The sequence below is a fragment of the Dryobates pubescens genome, chromosome 19 (genome assembly GCF_014839835.1).
Source record: "Dryobates pubescens isolate bDryPub1 chromosome 19, bDryPub1.pri, whole genome shotgun sequence".
Classification (NCBI taxonomy): domain Eukaryota; kingdom Metazoa; phylum Chordata; class Aves; order Piciformes; family Picidae; genus Dryobates; species Dryobates pubescens.
Window position 1 is genome coordinate 16,426,018 of NC_071630.1, and position 23,468 is coordinate 16,449,485.

The following is a 23,468-nucleotide window of genomic DNA, read 5'->3' on the forward strand; positions in this document are numbered from 1 at the left end:
TCCACATGCACTGTTTTGAATCCTGTTCAGTCTCCATCAGTTCAAGCTCACTCAGAAGACTCTCAGCTGCTATTTTTTTCCCAACTTTTCCAGACAGTCCTTGAAAGCTTTGCATAAAATTTAAACAATTTCAGGATCTTTTATTTCTGATCGCTCCATGGCATTGCAAAACAGAAGTGAAACTTTCTGTATTGAAGTGGAGCAGCTCCCATCTCTATCCCCGCCACCCTCCCCGCCCCCCCTGGGCCTTCCACCAATGTGTAGGATTTTTAGAAGTGAAAGTTAGAAAAATAATCTTCTTCATCCTGACATATTTTCAATCCTCTTAAAACAATCTCAGCAACTATATATAGTATGAAATTAGCTCTCGCCTGTTACCCTTGTTCCTACATAGAATTTTCTAATGTGTCTCACCAGTAATAAATTGTAAACAAGGCTATGACTCTAAGGGTAGACAGTGTGTTTCATGGGTATTTAAACAACAGCATTAAGTACTATAGGAATCTGTGGAATGTGGAGAGCAGATTTATGTGTCTTAACAATTTCTTTACTGGTCTGTAATAAGCCAGCAAGCTAAATCTTTATTTTCATATTAATTTGACCTCAGAAGTAGAGTATACTGGAGCATGACAAGAACAACAAAAATAAACTGGCATATCCTTAATAACTCTAACAGTGAATTGCCTCCAATACTAAAATATTTATCGAAACTGAGGGAAAAAACCTAAAAAGAATTACCTTCAACAGCCTGCTACCAGCTCTTTAGCAGTGGGCAATGTAATGCCTTAAGGTACCTCAAACTGTCTTTCATTTTCAAGACTTAATGGCTGATTGCAGAAATCAATGTTGCCATTAGTAACAGAGTATTTGTTATGGCATGATTTCCTCTGTTGTTAGGCTTGCAGAATGATTAGAGTATTAGTGAGGCGCTTTCTTTATAAAATGCTGGAGATATAACTTTCAATTTAGTATCCATTAGTAACTGACTTTGGAAATATACATGATGCCAGAAATCTTACCTGTTATTACTTGGAGATTTTATTTCAGCAGGCATAGGCTGGTAACTTCAACAATTGTACCAGAAAGCTCAATATTTTAATAGGCATCCCCAATGAAACATTATCTGCTTTGCTCTTTTATACACATTAAGTTAACATGACATACATTGCAATCTTTTCAGTCCAATTTCTATTTTTCTTGCACTTTCAAATAGATGTGAATTCAGCAGAAGGCATTATACACATTAAAGCAAGCACATAAGTTAACAGGTTGTTAAAAAGTTAGTAATATGTATTTTAAAATCTCTTTTAAACCATTGCAGTGGCCAGGTACAAATACATACCTCAGCTAAGGAATTATACGGTTGTGGGAATAAGGGCAATCAGAGAAGTTAGCCAACATGCTGTTTATTAAACCTGTTTCTTTGAACTAAAGCTCAAAGGAGGCACCTCACTCTTTTACATGGAGGACATGGAAAGATCTGCAAGAGAGACATCATGAACAGAAGAGGAGGGGAATAAAAAAACTCAACCAAAAAACCAAACACCTTCAAAGACCTGGAGAGAGAGGCCCTGGAAGCCACACTGTCATTGGTGACTGTACAGATCCTGCACACTGGTGGGGTGGCAGAGGTGACAGCTGAAAGGCTAGGAAACCTGCCCTTGGAGGGGAGAAAAGGGTGAGCCGAGAATTAACCTCGAAGGCATTGCAGGAACCCGAACACAGATGTTCTGGCAAATAACACCGCATCCCTGTGGACTGCTAGGAAACAACCTAACAAGAGAATGCATAAACCACTTTGCTGCTATGATTTCAAATATAGCTATGACGGTTTCAGTGCAGAGAGGGAAGAAGAAGTAAGCATACCTGAAGAGGAGGGTGAGGAAGGATGTGGGCTGTCCTCCTGGGCACTCCCCGTCTGTGACAGACCCCCACCTACTCCACTTTCTTCAGTAATGTTAGAGGACCCTGGTGTTGTCGACCTGCTGACAGACTGAGACTCTTGATCACTTCCAGACCCACGTCGCTCATCAAGACTTCCCTGAATTATTTCATCTTCTCCTTTTCTGTCTCTTTTGTGGACCCTGGAATGAACGACCACTTGGTGGTATGTTCTAAAAACCCTTCCACAGTCTGGGCATTCAGTTGGCTTTTCTTTCATGTTTCCATGACTTTGTAAGTTGTAATCGAGTCCCTGGTTCATACCATGTGACAAAAAATCTCTACTGCCTTCTAAAGGGTCTAGTTTGTTTGGCAAGTCTCTCTGATTGCCCATTTTAGTGCTGTGAACCAAATCAGCAGGCATTTTCTGCTTAGAGCCATCTGCTCCTACTAACACATACTCCCGCTTCTCCTTATCAAACATAACTCCAGCATTTGCCAAAGTGTCTTCATGGCTGCGCTGTATCTGCTGCTCTTTAGACAAAAAGCCATGTTCCATGGCCATTCCCCTTGCCATAAGCTGCCAGGCCTGATAGCTGTTTACTGGATCCATCTCTGCCGCTTTGGCAGCAGCTTGTAACCTTTCTATACAGCTGGATTTTAGAGGAGGCACCAGATTGAGACAGCCCAATAAAGAATGTTTATCCCCTTCAGCAATACTGTGGCCGATGCCAGAAATGGGCGAAAGGAGCTTCCCCAAGACTTCTTTCTCTTTCATGGGCATATCTCCTTTGTTATAGATTTGATTTTGTTCGCTTAAACTGGCTTTGTCAGGAGGAAGAAACCCACTCTGCAAACATGACAGGTATCTTGAATATAAGTTTGCATGAGCTTCCTGGGACATGCTGCTGATGGAGACAGGTACTTCAGGATCATTAGGAGATTTGTTCTTTACAGATAACTTATTCAGGTGAACTTTCATGTGATTTTTAAGAAACCAAGGCTCCTTGAATCGCCTCCCACAGATCTGACAGCAGTGTTCAAAGGAATCCTTGTGCTTTCTCATGTGGCCTTTTAGGAACCAGGCTTGACTAAACACCTGGCCACATACCTCGCAACGAAACTCATTTGTGGATTGCTCCCCATTCCCGTTGGAGCCCTGGCCCTGTGCTGATTCGGCAGTTATGTGAGCCTTCTCCACGTGGCTAATCAGCTCCTCCTCCTGCGAGGCGGCAAAGTCACACAGGGTGCACTTGTAAGGCTTGTGCAGGATCCTTATGTGCCGGTCCAGCTCTTCTCGCTTCTTAAACTTGCCTTTGCAAAATGTGCATCTGAATCCAGCTGTCTGGGTGACAACTTCTTCCTGGACACTAACGGGCTTTGGAGAGGGAACAGGGTTTGAAATATCAGGTGTGCTGTGATTAGCTGGCACCGACAAATTACAGTTTGCAAGAGGCATTGGCTGGGTGTGCTGCTGTGCTTTCACATCCGGTCTTGGCTGCAAGAGGCTGCTTTTCATCTGTTTGTCCCGAAGAATTGCTCTCTCCTCCAGCTCATGTAAAAGTCTGTTTTCCTCTCGGACTCGACCACGACCTTTGCCAAGGTTGCCAAGCTTATGAGTACGCAGGTGTATCTTTAGATTGCCTTTTTGAGCTGCTCTGTGGTCACAGTATGGACACTTAAATGGTTTCTCTCCGGTATGAGTTCGCATGTGTAGCGACAGGATACTGTTAAATCGGAAGCGTTTCCCACAGAGGGGACATGGGTACTTTCTGTTTTTCCTGGCATCATCCTCTATATCACTCATCTGAGACATAATCCCTAGGTTTTGTCCATTTAAGAACTGCTGCAGATCCACACGCCCATTCAAACTGGTATCAACCTCTCTATTGAGCTGGTTTGCCAGCAGTGCCATCTGACTGCTGATGGGCTGGTTTGCTATGGACAGGTGGCTTTTGTCTTCTAGTGGCACTGATGCCTTCTCCTCTGGATTCTGCCTGTTCTGGAGCTCCGGGAAGGCATGGCTGAGCTGAGAAGTGATCTGATGCAGCTTCTGGCTCATTGAGTACTGCCCATTGAGTATGGTGCTGTTGAGATGGGTGTCAGCTTCTGGCACAGCTGAAGAAACACCAAGGCACAAACTAGCTTCCTCCATCTCTGAAAATCAGAAGATATTTTAGATTCAGACTGTGAAAGACTTACAAGCATTGAATCGCTGACGCACAATTTGCATTTTATGCTTTACCTACTCATAATAATGCAAAGGAATTAGTGTAAAAACAATAAAAAGTGTATTAAATGCCAAGCGTGCTACACAATTCTGATCATAGCTGTGCTTTCATCATTTGGCAGGCTTACCAGTAGCCATTAATTACTATCTTAAAATATGCTACAATTTCAAAATCTAATTATTACAGAAGGGGCAAAGGCTTTTACCACCACCCTTGCCTGTCTTTTCTTTTTTCTTGTGAAATTGCACCTGTATACATTTCTAAATCTATAGAAAAATAAATGTTCTGCATCTCTCCCATTTCCATTAGAAAAGCCAGGGGGGGAAAAAAAGGGGGGGAAAAAAAAAGAAATCCATTTGTAACTTTCAGTTCCATTAACCATATTCAATATATTACACATTCTACAATGAAAAAGATAGTTTTATGATTTGACAAAACAAGATGGTATGATATTTACTGGTGTACAATAAACCAAGATAATGTTTGGGGAAAAAAATAAAGTAAAGGACAAGCTTTAGAACAATAAAAGGGATTTTGCTTTAGTCAACAAAAAGTGCAGTAATATCTCATTAAGCTGATTAGTATGCTGCTTAGAAACAGTACTAGGTGCTGTAACACATGATTATAATCATAAAAATCCTTCAGTGTTTGCAAGTTAAGCATTAACGAGGTATATTAAATTTTAAGGAGACTGCGACTAGCAGCTTTGTAAACCTCTGAGATTAAGATTTAACCCTTCTGTTACAAAACATTGCTATTTTGTCATTTTGAAACTGAGCCCATCAAAAGGCACATAAATTATCTTCTGCCAGGTCTTTTAATTCATCATTAAGAACCTTCAGATTTCAGTTCTTAGGAAAACTCGCCATATTATACAAGGAGAATCTCTGTCCTTCGATGGGCAAGACGTGATTTAGCGTACTTTGGTTTAAACAGCTCTCTTTTGGAACTAGATAAAACCAATTAAAATCTGGGGAAGATGTTGTGGAAAGCCTCAACAAGTTTCAAGAATTTTAATAACTTTTCTAATACACAGTAATGACTACAAATTGTACCTAGACTATGTGTATTGTAGAAAATTAGAATTCAAAGCTGTTTGTTAAACACAAGTGCTCCGTTCTGCTGTGCATAATTGTCCACAATAATCTTCTATCTTTGCCACTTCTCTATACAAAATATAAAGTATCTGTAAAATTCTATTCAAAATATGAAGTTTTACATTAATAACACTCAAACTGTAGGGTTATATGAGAAGGTAATTAAGATCTGTGTTGTTCAGTGGAGTGATTTGATGCTTTATTCACCTATAAAAGTACTGAATTCTCTAAGTTATTGAATAGTAAACTTGGTCAACTTTCTGTGTGGCTTTAGCCAAAAGCACTTACTCACAATGCCTTCTACAAAAGCTACAAGGCACACTCCATGTGGACACCATTCCTCACACAGCTACGTAGTGGCCACTTGATGGACAATTTGAGACCCAACTCTATCACATACTTAAAATGCATGTAATTGTGCTCATGGGAAAAGTCCGGTAGACTTCAAAGAGTGACTTCTGAAAGCAAATTTCCACACATGCTAAGTATTTGCAGAGTCAGAGGATAAAAAAAGCATGGGTGGTCTCCAAGAGGAGATCCTGCCTGACCAACCTGATCTCCTTTTATGATCAGCTAACCGTCTGGTGGATGTGGGGCAGGCTGTGGATGGAGTCTACCTGGGCTTCAGCAAGGCCTTTGACACTGTCCCCCACAGCAAACTCCTGGCCAAGCTCTCAGCCTGTGGCTTGGACAGCAGCAATCTCCACTGGGTTAGGAACTGGCTGGAGGGCCGAGCCCAGAGTGTGGTAGTGAATGGTGCCACATCCAGCTGGCAGCCAGTCACTAGTGGTATCCGCAGGGATCAGTGCTGGGCCCCAACCTGTTCAATATCTTTATCAATGATCTGGATGAGGGGATTGAGTCCATCATCAGTAAATGTGCCGTTGACTCCAAGCTGGGGGCAAGAGTTGATCTGCTGGAGGGTAGAAAGGCTCTGCAGAGGGACCTCGACAGGCTGGACAGATGGGCAGAGTCCAAGGGCATGAGATTTAACACATCTAAGTGCTAGGTTCTACACATTGGCCACAACAACCCCATGCAGTGCTACAGGCTGGGGTCAGAGTGGCTGCAGAGCAGCCAGGCATAAAGGGACCTGGGGGTACTGGTCGATAGTAGGCTGAACAAGAGCCAGCAGTGTGCCCAGGTGGCCAAGAAGGCCAGTGGCATCCTGGCCTGTATCAGGAATAGTATGGCCAGCAGAAGCAGTGAAGTCATTCTGCCCCTGTACTCAGCACTGGTTAGGCCACACCTTGAGTCCTGTGTCCAGTTCTGGGCCCTCAGTTTAGGAAGATTACTTACATGCTATCAATGTTAGTATTCATCAAAATATTAATGAGATCAAGTAAAAAAGGAAAAGGCTTCTACCTATAAGCAACAGGAATGCAATGTCTGATTTCCAAAGGCTGGTGAATACCGTCAAGCCAGGTGTTCATGCAAGGCCATGGAGTAAACACAAAATACTTGTTTCCATGCAAGTTTTCTGGGTAGCAGGCCACAACCACTCAAAATGTGGGTACATAAAAAGCCACATTGTCTTAAAACGTTTTGAAAGCTTGATTAACTTTTGGAGCAACCCAAATTTCATGTTCAAAATTATTAGCTAAGCATCTGACAGTGGTAGATCTCAGGCCTGCCATTGCCTGAAGTGACTGAGATGTTGAAAATCTGCCTGCACACTTCTTTAAAACAAACAAAAACCCCCAAAACCAGACTGCTTTCTGTCTGGATTCCACAAGGTGTTATTTCTCTTCACTATGTTTGACCAAGGCATGCTGGAAAACAAGAACTCAAAAAATTCATTGCCTACACATACGTGTATTGAAGAAGGTTTAGGAAAGTCTTTATGAATTATCAGTATTCTGTAACAGCTTGGAAAATGTAGTCTAAATTTCATTTGTTCAGTTGACCTCAATGGGAACTGGTGCCTTTACATGCTCAGGAAGGTTTGGGTAGTTAATTCTAGCATTTTATGCTCTATCGAAGTTTGGAAATGCTGACAGATCCCAGTGGAGTTTATTAATTCTGATGTTTAACCCTAAGCATCAGTTCAAACGTATGGTTACTTGAATTGGGGAGAGGAGGGGGAGTTGGGATTGAGATTTTAAGTTATTCTGTGGCTCTTCTGCAAATAGAACTTTAATAAAGTATCAATAGCAGCTGTAGTTGGAACATAATCATTTCTCTCCTTTTTTTTTTTGGTGACTCCCACAAACCCTGAGAGAAATGAAGAACACAGACAGGGCAAGTTAAAAATAAAATAAATAAATCAAGAGGAAGACCAAACCCATGATTTTTCATTTAAAATCCAATAATGTTGTATCAATTCTGGGGAGCCTGAACCACATATTTCGATCTTTTGGCATTGGAAATTTTATACTATTTTGATTAAGTATTCATAAAGGCCAGCAAAGCCTCTGCTTACTGAGAAATAACCATTTCTGAATGAGACATACTTCGATCAGCTGCTCAGTTTCCAGGATCCACTTATTGCAATCTCAAGATGCTATATTCTTCACATAAACTGCATTCCCACGCTCACCTGCCCCACCTTCTTGTAGTCCTGTTCCCACCTCTGAATTGTCTCACTTTTCCTCACTCCTATCTTATTTCATTGCAAAGTGTAAGCATAACATTCAAAGTACTGCCATCAGAAAGGCCTCCTCCTGCAATTTCCAGTCACTGCATTTAGGAACACAGACCCTGCTACTGTTCAGTCTGTATTCTTCAGCCCATTCCCAGCAAAACCTACCAAAATCTCATCTTGTATCCACTTGCATGACAGAAATAAAATTCCTCCTCATCCATCATTCCACTATGAATTAGATAACCCAATCTAATTTGCCTAATTTCTCTAAAAAAAAATAAAAATTAGCAATTTCATTCTCTCCCTCTTTATCCATCATCCCTATGTCAATTCTGTGACCAGACAGGGTTACACCAGGTGGGGTAAGGGGCTTTCATTTCCCCAAGTCCTCTTACTTCAGATCCAGCAGTTCGAGGTCCCTGTCCTGATGGTCATCAGACAACCTTTTCCTGTCAGCTAGGACCCTCTCTCTGGACCTGCATGTGTGTTGTGGAGTGCAAGAGATGCAGGCATGCTTTTGTATCACAGACATGCAGTCCTAGCTCCGCACCGATTTCTCTACAGACACAAGTTTCCTCCTCAGACCAGCTTGAAGTGTAATTTCACTTTATCCATTCTGCCTCGACAACCAAATGCTAAAACACAGAAAAATTCTACCTGAATGGAGCTCATTAAAATTTACTTTCTAACAGATAACCAATTGCTTCCCCAAACCAAAACACCAGTTATTAAAAAGTAAAAAATCTGAAAATACCAATTTCTAAGCACTGCTGCGATGTGTCATGGGAGAGAGAATGTCTAGCTTTCAATTTTAAAATATATAGTCTAATACATTAATAGAATAGAATAGAATAGACCAGGTTGAAAAAGACCTTCAAGATCATTGTGTCCAACCCATCACCCAACACCATCTAATCAACTAAACCATGGCACCAAGCACCCCATCAAGTCTCCTCCTAAAAATCCCCAATGATAGCACTCCACCACCTCCCCGGCAGCCCATTCCAATGGGCAATCACTCTGTGAAGAATTTCTTCCTAACACCCAGTCTAAACCTCCCCTGGCACAGCTTGAGACTGTGTCCTCTCATTCTGGTGCTGCTTGCCTGGGAGAAGAGACCAACCCCAACCTGGCTACAACCTCCCTTCAGGTAGTTGTAGACAGCAATAAGGTCTCCCCTGAGCAACCCCAGCTCCCTCAGCCTCTCTTCACAGGGCTTGTGCTCCAAACCCCTCACCAACTTTGTTGCCCTTCTCTGGACACATTCCAGCAAGTCAACATCTTTCCTAAACTGAGGGGCCCAGAACTGGGCACAGTAAATGGTTGGACTAGATGACCTTGAAGATTTTTTCAAACCTTAATGATTCTATGATTCCATTATTATTGTTTTCACGATTCTGATCTCTCTTATAAGGACAAGACAGAACATTTTGCCATCACTCGCACTGGGAATGGAAGTACAGCGTTCTCTGTAGTTAATGTGTTTGCAAAATCAACTGCAAAACAAATTTGAGATTGTTAAGAAACTCAAAATACGTTTGTTGAAATTTATGTAGTAAATTTTTTACCTTTAATTATCTCTAGTGTTTTGTAAAGACAGCATCCCCCAAGATGTGGCAGTACCCAGAGCATATTGGTATCAAGAGTTCACAGGCTGCACTTCCTGACCTAAACAAGCCCTAAGCTCTTGCCCAAGAGAGCTGCTCCAGCCAGGAAGCCCAGTCCTCACCCTGCTGCATGTGCACAGGCTACAGACCAGTTGGGTTACACTGCACTGGGCCAGGCAGCAGCAGTCCCTCAGTAAGAAGCAAACTAACAGAGGACAACCATTTACTGTGCCAGGCATTCAGTCTCCTATTTCTATGAGCAGGGTACTCAGCTTATGAAATTCACAAGAGGATACATATATTATAAAAATACTCTCTCATCTCCCACATGAAGGTATAGCAAGACATTCAAGTCCCTTTGATGATACTAATAGTTATTTTGATTTCAGTCACATTTTTGCCCTCAAGACTATTTCCTGTGATAACAATAACGAAAGTTCTGACTTTAGCCATTCCAAATGAACACAGAGATTTTTATTTAACTATCTGAAATGGATTACTGGAATTTAAAACCAATTATGACACCAGAAATGCCTGTCATCACAACTACATTAATGTAATATGAGAAGCTTGGCTTTTTCCACCCTCCCACCCCCTTTTTTTTTTTTTTCAGGAAAGAGAGGCAAAACCAAAACCAAACAAAAAAAAAAAGATAGCAAATAGAATAAAAAAGTTTAACTATAAATATGTGCCTAGAGAGATATAAGCATATGCACACACACATATCTGTATAGATACACATATGTGCATACACACACCTGTTATCTTGGAAAATAGATGAATCAAATTTCAGCTCTTATTTACACCTGTTCATTCCTACTGGACACACACACTAAAGCATTTCCCTCTTCACTGCTGTAGAGAAAATAGTCATTTTAAAAACACTGTTGTGTTGTTATTATAGCTTAGATTAGGTTAGTTAAAAGATTTACAGTTCAGTAAGCAAAGTAATGCTTTACAAGCTCACATGTTTAAATGACAAGCTCGGTCTGGCCCTGATCCTCTGAGCAGTTAGAGTTACACACACTTACTTATGCTTTCAGAATACAGACCTGTTATTTATCTTTAGAGCTACAAAAATTCACATATATCTACATTATCTTGCGGCCCACTGACAAATTCTAAACACTCCAATACAGACTGCTTCAGCTCTTAGCAAGTTATAAGCAGGTATTGCTGAGAAACCTCAGAATACATATTGAATTTTTATTAAATATTGTTCTTATTGTTGTAGCTGAAACAGTTTAACTAAGGCTGTTATACGCATAATACACTCCTGTTAAGAAATACAGAACACCAGACTACTGAACCCTTTCAGGGTCATTAAACAGCTGTAAACATTATTACAAAAATAAACCAGAGATTTCATGCTTACATTTTAGCCCAGAGCTTGGTGTGCTGAGCAAGTACATTTTTTTCATCTCTTACAATCAACGCTGGTGACATTTGGGCATCCAAACAAATTACATCACAAATATTACTGAGGTGGGTAGGATACTGAGCCATTTATTTGCCAGATGATTAATATATAAACAGTAGGGCAGGATAGATGACCTACTCTTCTTTGACTGATTTGTAGGCAATACTAAGAGACGTAGATGTAAATAGTTAAATTTTAACGAAAACATGTGTGCACGGAATGGGAGGAGAGAGATCAGCTGTATTTAATGCCACCAGGACAGTATTATCCAATCTGATAAAATGAAATAAACATTAGGCCAGATTCTGTTCTCATTTTACTTATGTAAAATTGAGCAACTGCATCGAGTTCACTGGAGTCTTACTTTATTTCTTGTTGGTGGCGGTGAAGTAGTTGTCCTGCTCCTTGGGGTATAATATAATTATAATAAGGAAATATATGGTTTCTGGAGTGCAACAGAACGTCTTTTAGAGAGAAAAAGAAAGAAAAAAGAAAGTTGGCCTACAGGTAATACATCTCATCTGTTTCTTTTAATTTAAATACCATTAAGGCAAACCTGGTAATTCGTTATTATTATTAGTCACATTGCCACATTTAAGTTTTGTATTCATTGCAAAGATTATGTAGCTTCTAGCAGTTAATAAGTGGGGTGAAGCACCACTCAAACACAGTGTGTACAAAGCACTGCGTGATCCCATGCTGACCAGCTCCCACAGTCATAGCCAGGCAGCCAGGGTTGGAGCTGGCGCTCAGCTCATGCAAACACACATCTTCCAGCACCCAGCCACCACGCAGGGGGGAGCAGGGAAGGCATCTGACAAAACTATAGCTGCTTTGTAGCCCTGATATTTAAACAAGCTGCTTATTGATTCCAAAACAAAGTACTCCTTTAGTAACAACAGAGCAAACCCATTCCACAACAGTTTTTATGTCTTAAAGAAGGGTTAGCAGAGGGATTTTGAAGGTTCAGAAGTCATTAGCAGACAGAATATTGTTTCCTGAGGCTGTGCTGCTTTTGCTCTGGACTGAGAAGACAGTTGCCTTATAAAATACCTGTTATATCTGTAGGGTACTTTCAAGGTACCACAGCATTTTGGACTGCTAACTGATCAGCAGAAGATAAAGTACCAGAAAAGTCTTTGGTTCATAGCACCCATGGTGTGGAGGACTGTGAACTGCTTGTGATCACAATCTAGGAAGATGAGCAGAAAGCAGAGGAGAGGTCATTCATAAATCTCACTCAAAGATTAGAATGGAAAGATTAGAAGAATGCAGACAAGCTGTTTGATTTATTGCTACTTTGCATGTGACTTAGCAAAAATTTGTTTTCCTTCTTATTTATCCTATTTCTCTTGCATATACTTAAGAAATCAGATCCAAAATAGAGAAAGCTAAATAATTGGTACTGAAAGTTCAGTAGATTAAAAATAAATAAATAGTTCTCCTTTTTTTTTTCCAGGTACTGGTTGCATCTAGGTTCATAATATTTTTAGCTTATAAGCACTGATTCTCATTTCATTTTTTTTCTAGTGTTCTCCTGATTACATAAGATAAGAGACACAAAAATTCAAATGAGAGCCTGATTTGTGGAATGTTTTAATAAACTAAAGCTTCTGTTACTTTAGCTTTTTTTAAACTAAATTTGTTATTTTCCTGTAATTTGGAATGTATACAACTGATTAAACTCTCTCCAATTTGATCAATCTCCTGTAGCTTCTATCTGATCATTCATTTTAATTAATCTAACTGGCATCCACGTCAGATTGAAGAAATCTTAAAATTAAGCTTTTAATGATCCACTTTAGCATCATGCAGTACAAAAAAATGTCTGGAAGACACTGCAAAGCATATTTATGATTTCATTTTTCGTTATTTTTACAGCATGAAACAGGCTCTGAACCTTCTGTTTTCATCTGAGGACACTACTGTGCTGGAAGTCTGTTATACTCTAACTCATCATATACAATGAAAATAGAAATAATATTGACCTTATTAATCCTGCATTCGTCACACAGGCAAGTTCCAAATAAAAGGCAGTGCATTTCAGTTTGGCAAGGACAGCAGGATCAGGCTCTCCATACCAATTACAAAGAGATCAAGCAAGAAAAGTTAAGACCAGAGAACTCAAATCATAGTTTGAAACAATTTAAATCCAATCCTCTAATGCTGGGTTGATGATGTTATTTTAATTTCACAAGGGCTTAGACTTAGATTCTGTGCACAACCAAATATAATGTCAAATACACATATGTCTCAAAGATCAAAGTATGATTGATTGTGAAATATTCATATGTGATAGCCCAGTGAGATTTTGTTCACAAGGGCACCTGTCAGACGCATAAGCTTGGATACAAATCATCAAATATGTAAAATCATTACTAAAATCCAGGCATGCAATCATATAGTCAGTTGTCTGAAACTGCTGGACTGTAGCCAGCACAGTGGCTCAACAGACTAATGCTTTGGTCTTTGCAGATCCTCAGGGCCCTAGTTCAGTTCCTCCTGCTACTGGTCAGGTCAACTGTCTGTACCTATTGTTGACTTTCCTGGCACTTAATGCTAGGAGTAAAGAAAAAAAACCTCGAGTCCATAAGTTCCCTTTGACCTGAGCCACAGAAACATCTGCTGGTTGAGTCACGAACTGCTTGTTGGCCAAGTTTAACAGTAACCGATCCTGTTGCGGATCAGCTCTCTCAGCAGTAGGTGTCACTGCAATAAATAGATGGATTTCAAGGGACAAAGACACACATTCTCAATGAAAATGCATAAACAGAACATCCCTGAATAGAGAGAGTTTTCAAAAGAACTATATGGTCCAATTAGACTTTATGCAAAATGCTGGAAATCTGGTTTGGGGAGAAATGAAATCACACAATTGGGATTGACAACAACGACAACAAAGTAATTTTGTCCTTTAGTCCTATGTCACCGAGATCCTTTAATTCACATTAATCACCTCCCTGCAATCCCAGGTCTATTAGGTAAAGACTGCTACAGTTAAACCTTTTTAAAAAAAGCTCTCTAACAAATTAAGTAATTTTCTCTAGTGGAACAAAAGACCTAGTTATATGGAAAGACACTGCACACTCAACTGTAGTTTTAGGACTTAACAGAGACCATAAGATTAGCCTATTTTATGTCAGATTAGAAAGTCCATACCCAACCTATCTGCATACAGAGCAAGGAAAAAGACAATACTTGTAACAGCTTTAGAGGGTGAAGGAAAAAAAAATATGTCTCAAGTATAGATTTAATTAATAAAGTGCATAATTTGGAAAAGCACTAACCAATTTATATTTGAAACAGAAATATGTGATATGCCAAATAACATCACAGAGTTGTCAGCCAAATCTACACCATATTTGGGTTCATTATCACAAAATGGTTTGTAGGATAATTAAGGATGCTCCAAATTGCATACTATTAAGTTAGACAGTAGACAAAACAAGGCATCACTAAACATATGGGCTACCTGTGCTGACATCAACACAGGAACTACGTGCCTAAGTATATGTTCTAATGTCAGTCAGAAGGAGAAAAAAAGATTAATACATTAAACCTTGCATAACCTGTTGCACATGAAAGAGCATACATGACAGTACACACTCTCCAAGTACATACATAATACCACTGTATTTATTTTACAAGTGATGATGCCTGGGAGCAAAGGAGAAGAAAGACAATGAAAAGCTAAATTACACCATTCTTTAAGGTCAGTATATTTATGAAAGAGCAACATTAAAGAAAAAAAAAAAAACAAACAACAAACCCCAACACCCCAAATAAACCATACATGAAGAACATAAAGGACCACACTATGCATCTGTGAAGAGTTACGCTCCTCGTTTTCCCCTAGCACACTGCTGAAATGGCCCTAGCAGTAATTCCCACCAGCTGATACCCCAGTATTCAGTAACGCACCCCAGCATCACGAGTCATCAAAGCATACTGTAATCAACACAATGAGAGAAGAGGGGAAGACATTTTCTGCACGTTGCTTTGCTGGGCACAGAAATAGCCAACATCTTAGTATAAAGTAAATGCAAACAGAAACTCTGAAGTAACTTGCCCAATTTCAGTGCACCCAAACAGCTTTCAAGACCCCAAAGAGACTGATTTTTTCAGAATTTCAGCAGCATAGAAATGAGTATCCCTAACAGATCATTTTCACATCTTATTTAGGAGAAAGCTCACCATGTATCTTGACTTAAATAGATGGCTCATCCTCTGTAAAGAAGCCAGGGACAGAGTCCAGAACTCGATTCCCATTGCTTAGCCCAGTATGCCAGATAGCTTTCTTTTATCAAACATAATTGACTGTTGAAAAGACTGGGGGTTTTTAACTCATGGCAGACCTGTCAGCATAAAATTTTTTGGTTAAAATATTATGGAGAGTTATTTTGGTTTTTAATAACTGAGATGCTTGGCCATTAATCCCTTCTACTTCCAATTTCTGTCTTCTCTCCTTTCTCTCTCAACCCAAATGATTTATTTTTCCTCTCCCTGTAACACATGGACTTGGTAGCAAAAAGAAAAGACGTAATTTACAGGGTCATACTGGTTCTTACATGCAAGGGGCTTTAATGAGTTATTTTCAATACTAATTTCCAGGAAAAGATGAACATTGGGAAAGTGGAATTAGGCAAAGTAAAATATACAGCTGAAAGAGGCAGGCATGCCAGGATGCAGGTGGATGTGGGAAAAAATGGAGTAAACATTGCTCAAAATGTTCCTTGTGTTTGTGGTCTCTAAAAAAAAATGTAGAAACAGCAAACTCCTCATTGAATTAAGTGGAAAAAGATAGATGGGGATACACAACACAAACTTAGAAAAAATATACTTAATTATCATTCAAGAAAAATGGAAACACTAAAACCCACAAATCTCCTTTATCCTTTGGTGTTCTGGTCTGTGCACACTTTTAGATATGATATATTACTGCTGTTGTCATTTAACTTTATTAATTGATCACTGTCATAAAGACAAGAGCAGAGCCAGTAACTCTAGAAGCCACCTCATACCTCCTATGATGCTTTCACACTGAGATAAGTGGTTTAGACTTAAAAGGGTGTGGTTAGCAGTCACTGTGCACAGCTAAGACACCGACAGTTTGGTTTTGCAACTGCTATAATCATATCTATCCCAAGGTCAGAAAATATGCAGAAAAAAATGCTCTTTTTCAGACTGTCATTTTAGAGAAGCAAAGAAATACATCTGTCTGCAGTACTGCTAATCACCCTGTTCTTTTGGACAGCTTCGTGAGCAGAATACAACCCCAAACAGGAATGCCTACACTAAAGTAACTGACTTGGGAGAATTTCCTTGCATTTCCCCAGCTGCTTTTTAAATTATCTCTACCTGTCAGAGCGAGATTGTTCTGCCTTACGATAACCCTGCCTTTTCCTCTGAATGCTGGTGCAAAACAGTTGTAACAGTTTTGCAGTTAAGCCAAGCAAATAACAGTGATGTCACACCAGAGATCATAAAAAGGGGTCACATCTTTGCAGTACTTTTGAATGCAATAAGGAACAAGCCGTGAAGTGAATAGAGTATCTCCTCCCACCACCGCACCACAAGATCAGGTACAGGGAAGGCAATGGCTACACTGTGCATATATCGAAGGGAGCATAGATGCAAGCACTGATTATGGTAAAATGCTACATACATTTAAATACAATGGCAGCATGACCTTCAGGATTCCAACAAGCTGAGCGCTGATTGCTGTTTGGCCACCTCTGTTTTATCTGGGCACAATAGCTTTGATCATTAATAAAAAGGGCACTGAAAACTTGGCAGACACATAGCAGATAGATGAATACGGGGGAGGAGGAACGCTATAAAAATACAATAATATATTTCAAAGCTATCTGCAGAATAAGAATCCTTTAAATAATTTTGATGTTAATTGCAACATTCCAGGCCCTTGGTAGAAGACAACCTATTGTGGTTGACAGGTGAGTGGAAACAAAGCTGACAAAGAAAGTCCAATAAATGCAATCACAGGATGACAGACCTTGGCAAGTTCAATTATGGTTGCAAAGTCAGCTGGGAGATGGACTCTGCTAACTGTAATATATCCTTAACAGACAGCTCTGGCCACATACACCTCTGACCAAACACCTTTGAGTGACTGACAGGATCCCTGGAGGCTTTCGTCCCATAGCAAGCTGAGAGTTGTTATCAGAAGGACCAGGGAATAAAAAGTTCTTTGCTGCAAGAGTTTTTGATACAACATGTAAATAAACATAACTCTCAGTGAAACTATTTCAGGTCTCTTGAATGGTCTGTGCAAATAAGCAGTTTGTGTTCACTTCCTCCAGCTGATGTAAAACCTCACTCCATATTAATTTACTTTGCTGTAAACCTATGTGAGTCTAGATGATTTCAGCAAAATACAAAGCCAGACAAAAGGAGGGGGAAAGAACTGATGGCCCAGTCTCAAGGAATCAGCCATAGGAGGAGGCAAATGATCTCCCACTACTTGCAACGGGATGTTAAAGTGTTCCACATAGTACAACAGGACCAAACGCCAAAGGCTCCAAAGGCTCCAAAGCTGAGAGCATTCAGGAGTTTCGCACATGAAAACTCTGTTGCTTTAGCTGCCCAAATAAAAACTCATTTTTCTGATATACTGATTTCCAACGCCTTGCACCCACACTTTTAAATACAGAGTGTTATATCTCTATTCCTAAGTAAAAGGATTGTAATCTCTTTCACTTCCTACTTCTGAATAGACCACCTATTCTTATTTGATGTGAGAAAGCAAGAAGGGGACATATGTATCAAACAGTAGCATCTCATACTTTAGTGCAAAATTCTCTAAGAATTTAAGTAGTATTTAATCAAAGTATCAAGCTTCCTTGCAGGTTCTTTGTCTTTTTAATGTCACAAACAAAAAGTTCTTTCTCAACTTATGGTTGTTTACTTTTACTTTCTTAGTGACATTTTAAAAAAATAATCATGATTCTGAAAGGACTTTTGTTCTCTTCCTGGAATCTCCAGAAATATTATAAAATGGCAATGGTATAAAAATCATACTGTAAAAAATGTAACTACTGTGAATAAGCACTTATTCATTTATATCCCTAGCTTATGAAATGCCTGTATCATGTATCCTTTATCCAACAGCAGACTCTTTTAGCTTCAATCACAAGAGCTAACAATATGTTATTGATATGATTTCAGGAAACTGTCAGCAGGCAGCTTAACTTTCAGCTCCTCAGCTATGGTGAGCGTATGCACAAAACGTACCTGTACCTCTCCTGCATGAAAGCTGGCAGCGATGCGCACATTCCTGTCAGCTGTCACAGCAGAATAAAAAGAAATGTAAACAGGTCTTCCTTACTAAATGCAGCCTCATTCTCCTTACACTGCTAAAACCTGCTACTGGTTTCACTGGGAATTTTAACTGGCATCAGAAACATGTGTCGGAGCACCAGCATACAGCTGATCACTCCCTGCAAGAAGCCGGGCGGGTAACCAAAGGCACTGCAGTGGGCCCTCGTCATTCTAGCCTCATGCCTGTCTCCTACCCAGCAGTCAGCCCTCTCCAGCAGTTGGCCTTTCACACTGCTGTGAACAAGCTTCAAGCTCTCCCTTATGCCCTCCAATTATATTCAACACAAAATCAGTGGGAAGACTACTATCAGAAAGGATAGCTGGGCCACCACTAGGCCACTGTCCTGCAGAGGAACAAAATACATTTAACACCTGAAGTTTGGTACACCCCAAGCCAGGTCTCCAGGAGCAGTAGGAGCCTGACTCCTATCAGGGTGAAACACAGGACTTATTTGTGCATCCTGCCCTTTGAGCTTCCTTAGGAGGATGGGTGCAACTGAAATGAAAGAGAGAAGAGGCTTTTCTGCAAACATGCAAAACTTCAACTGCTTCTGCTAGAAGGAAAATTAAAGTTAGCACACAAATAAGTCCAGTATTTTCCAGTTTTATATTGATGTGTAATTACATTTTCAATAGCTGAAGAATAATCACAAACATTAGAAGCCAGAACAGGTAAGCCAAAAGCGCACCCTGCCCCACTCTAGGAAACCAGTGGGTTTTAAAACTAGTTTTCAGATTGGTTTACAAGCTTTAATAATAATAATAATAAAAAAATGTTTGTTGTCCTATTAGATGTTGGGGCTTGTTGTTTCGTGGTTTATTCTTTTTTTGTCTGACAAAGAGAAATAACAGGCTGCTGCAGAACTCAGCACTGTCTTGGTGGTTGTTTTTTTTTCCCCCTCCAAATGATCAGAGAGCATAACATACTTTAAGGATGTGCCTCACTTGCTCTTAAAAGGGTAAAACAAAATATTCTTCTAACTATTCTAAGCCTGCCATATAAGTATTATGCTGTTACAGATTTCAAAAGGTTAGCTTCAATGAACCTGACATCAGTATAACCCAAAATAACCCATTCAAGAGAAAAGTAAGAAATAATTGCTGTTTTCTCTCTTTTTTTTTTTCCTCAGCTATATTGCTATAATGATTTTGCATAACAGATTGAACAAAGTGCTGTTGTGACAGGTGGTAGAATTCAGCTAGTAAGCACAGAGACAGGGTTCAATTTAGTTTGTGAATCCTTTAATTGTTGTGCAGCTAATTAAAGAAGGTTCTTTACACTCGCAAGTGTTTACCGTTGCTAGTATGCATACATGAAAAATTAAATTGTGCCTTCAAGGGCTGAGAACTATAGAAAAATCATAGCTGATTCTGCAACATGCTTACCAGCTCAAAATAGCTGCTTTTCACAATTGGAATTTGTAAAACTTTTTGCTAAGCAAATATAGAGCTAATTAGAAGTGTTCGTTGGACCAATTAACATTTAAATAAATAAGCCATATTGCACATTTCACAGTCTTTATTTAATGATGCTTCTTAACTCTTTGGAAAGATTCCTTTAAGTACAAATAAGTTGTCATAAAAATGAAAGACAAAAATAACACCATAACAGTATATTCTATGCTTTTTTCTTTTTGCCTTGAAGTCTTTTCTAAAACTCTATACCTGTTACTGGGGAAGGGGGGGGATACACAAATCTGGTTCCTTCTTTCATCTTCTCAAGTTACCTTTCCACCCTTTTGAATGCAAACAGAAAAACATATTTGATTACTATTTAAAGAGTTATGATAGCTCTGTTTGTTTTGCCCCATGGAACAGAATCTATTTTAGGAAAGAAAAAAACTAAATCTCACTTTTATCTCATAAAATGGCCATTCCAGCCAAAAAAGAAGAGTCTTCTCTTGGAGTAATAAAAGCAGAGTTTGAAAGTTGCATATCCCAACAGTGAAGTGAAAGGCAAAGGAAAAAACTCTACTGTTAGTATTCCCATACCAAAGCTAGTGTTGTTATTACACCTAACCCCAGGGCCACAATTGCCCATCCCTTTGAGGTCAAGTGATATTTTGCTTTCAAAACAACTGTCTTTTAATTTATCAGTCCCTTTCAATCCATAAGGCCCTTCAGTCTGCGTTGAACATAAATTTTTTCCCTCTCCTTCCCCCTCCAAACCTCTCCCTAACATAAAGGTTACATTAAAAACAGAGGGGAAGCTTTTTCGCTACTTTTTTCCAAGACACATTACACTACCTTGTAATCACACTAAGAGCTTACATAGGAGGACTCATTGTTGACCTTGGTTGTCAGCACAGAAAACCAAATTAACAAGGACCAATTAACATTTAAATAAATAAGGAATATTAACAAACAATACTCTGCATACCAAGAGGTTAGAATAAACTAAAGGAAAGAGTACAGCATCTCCTTCAATCAGGGTGAGTGAAATTCTGCAGGAAGGATGCAAGCCCGTTGGTGCATGGAAGAACAGACTGCTCTGGCCTAGCCTGGCAAGGCTCTGCCGAGCACCAAAGGGGCTGCAGCCACGCATGAAGCCAGGCAATGCTCTCGCCCTGGCAAACCCGTGGGAAAACGTGAAGAGACATCCCAGTCCTACACAGAAGGAAAGGTCCTGTGCATATTTTGCGCCTGTGCTCGACCCCTTCCACATGAGGCACTTGGTGTTTGTGGATGCACAGACCCAATGGCCGCACACAGACAACCACATGGCCTTGAGCTCACAGCTCAGCAGCAGGCCAGAACTAGACAGCTCTGGCACAGCCAGCCAGTGTATGCTACTTCTGACTACATGTTTAGTGGGAAAAGGGAGGGCGGGTGTGTTTGAGATTTTAATAACCAGTAAATTCTGGTTAAAATCAAAGAGAAGTAGTAGTGACCAAAGAATATCCAGCACCCCAAGAGGAAGTCTCTAAGACCGGGAAATGAGTGTTTTTAAATGTCTGTTCCTGTACATTTAACTGGAGACTCCAACCAGAAATCTTGTGCTAACTAGTTAGTTGCTCTGATTACTAAGCCACGAAATACACTGGTATGAAATTCTCATAGCTTTCCTGGTTCAGAGCAACCATGTCTCTATATAACTTTAATTTCATGCACTTCTTTCTTTCGGGTTTCTTTTTGCCCTGCCCCACACCATCCCCCCCACCCCCTTTTTTTTTGGCAGGTAGGGGAAGCACACAGGTACCTGAAACTGTAACCTAGAGGCAGCTGTAGGGACTCACTGTGCCATTTGATCAGATGACACTACACCAGGCAGGACAAAGGTAAAGTGTTCAGCCAGCTTTCATCTTTCCTGCCTCTTGCTCTTCCCTCAGGTAAAGCTCCAAAGAGGACTTCCAGTTGGCAATGCTTCTCTACCAGCCTTGGATATCATTATCAAAAAACAACAATTAAATACCCCACTTACTAATCATCTACAAAGCCTGTCTTTTAAAAGGAAACTCCTACACAGAGGTTATGAATAATTCTCAGAAGGTTACAACATGATCTATCATTTTAAGTGTTTGGATCTGGAGTCCTGGTTCAGACCTCTAAGTGACAGCCACCTTTATGAATAGTTAAGAGTTCACAGAGATGATTATCATGTACTATTTAAATATGTATAAAGGACAAAGATAATAACAATACTTTGCACTTTAATAGAAGCTTCTGTCTGAAATTCTCAAAGGAGAGCCGAAGCCCTCACAAACACACACCCACAGCTTCTCTGACCTGCACAGTTGGTCACTGCTATTATTCTCAGGAATCTGGTAGGCTGACATTGTTAAATTTTTCAACAATTATAATGTCTTCTTAATTTACTGAGCAACTGAAGCTTTACCAAATGGACAACCCAAAATGAATCAGCATTGCACAAGGCCGACTGGTGCCTTGTGTCGAGGCAGAAAGCAGTCTGGGATGCTACAAGGAGCTTTGCAGATCCTTGATTCCTGTTTTCCTGGTCAAGGAGGAGAATCCTCCCCACTCCCAGACCGAGATGCCTGACTGATCAGCAAACTGTCCATCTGACAGAAAAGCTTGCCCTGCTGCTGTTCAGGAATAAGCCTTTCTGTAGCCTCAAACACAATTGCAGATTTATTTTTGTTTCAGTATTACAACAAAAATACTCAAAAAGTGCACTTCTCACTTGTGAACCATACTTTCTTGCATGAAGAGTACTTTTCTGCATTTTGTTGGAATTACAAATCAAAAAGAAATGTTTCACGTCACCTATTTCAAAATGCTCAACTTTCATGAAGTTAAATTCTCCTGTCTTCTGTCCAAGAGACTGGAAGAAAGTGACTCTCTCTGCTATCCTACACAATACAGTATTTTAGCCACATGAAGATTTGATCATGCTCAGTTTAATCTTTCACAGAAAATACTAACAGAGCGTATAATTTCAAACAGAAAAGTAAAAAATAGGGACCCCATCAATCTAATGCAACTATGAAGTTTGAAACGCTGCTGAGAAGATGAAAACTGGACCTGGACAACCTGAACCTAAGCAAATGGCATTTGTACAGCAGTGAAACCAAAGGTCCTCCTGTCCTTAAGGCCATATTTACAGTCAACTGATCTTGAAGAATTCTGCCACTGTATTAGGAAAATGTGTTTTACTTCCAATATTACTAATATGTGTCTTTGATTATACAACTTTCTTAAACAACTACATTTCTTAACCAAGAATTAAAAACCAAAACACCATACCAAGGGAAAAACCCCACAACCACCCACCCCCCAAACACCACATATGTCCCAAGCACACAAGTTGTCACACTCCCTTTCTTCATGACCATTTTTTCTTCAACATCCTTAAAAGTCTCCTGAATATCAGAGATGCACAGACAACTTTCAGATGTCTTGCAAAACTTGCAATAGATATAACAAAGTTTTTAAGAGAGAAAGAAATGGGTAAGAACTGGTTTAACACAATTATTTTCAAGTACCTGGACTAACTGGGAATGAGCTGGTATCATGAAATCCTCCCTGAACAGACAATTTCTCTTGAGTCAATATGCAGTAATGTATAGAACTGACCTGGCTTTGTCCACTGGACACTTTGTCCTGTAAGGTTGTCTGTATTCTCCCCTCACTTTCAACTGTAAAACTAGCTTACCATCACTTCCCTCCCAGTATTGTAGTCAGTCTCAACATTTTTTTTTTCCCCTTTTCCTTTTTTTCCCCCTTTTTTAAAATTTTAATTCATTTTTTTAAAATCAGAATGATGAAGTTACTAAAATGAACTGCCAGGCCCCTGGCTGCACGGCTGCTAGCATGGATCTCATTCAAAGTCCTACAACTAATAATGAATAG

General features: G+C 39.8%; 1 protein-coding gene across 9 annotated transcripts in view; it reads right to left on the bottom strand.

The window, feature by feature from the left end:
• ZNF536 (zinc finger protein 536) overlaps nucleotides 1–23,468 on the bottom strand; it is a 352,862-nt gene that overhangs the window by 185,439 nt on the left and 143,955 nt on the right. For all 9 annotated transcript variants that reach the window (XM_054169947.1, XM_009908951.2, XM_054169943.1 and 6 more), the window contains one exon: nucleotides 1,867–4,038. In XM_054169947.1, coding sequence (XP_054025922.1) covers nucleotides 1,867–4,036 — 2,170 coding nt within the window. In that variant the 5' untranslated portion in view covers nucleotides 4,037–4,038. The remainder of the gene's footprint in view (nucleotides 1–1,866; nucleotides 4,039–23,468) is intronic.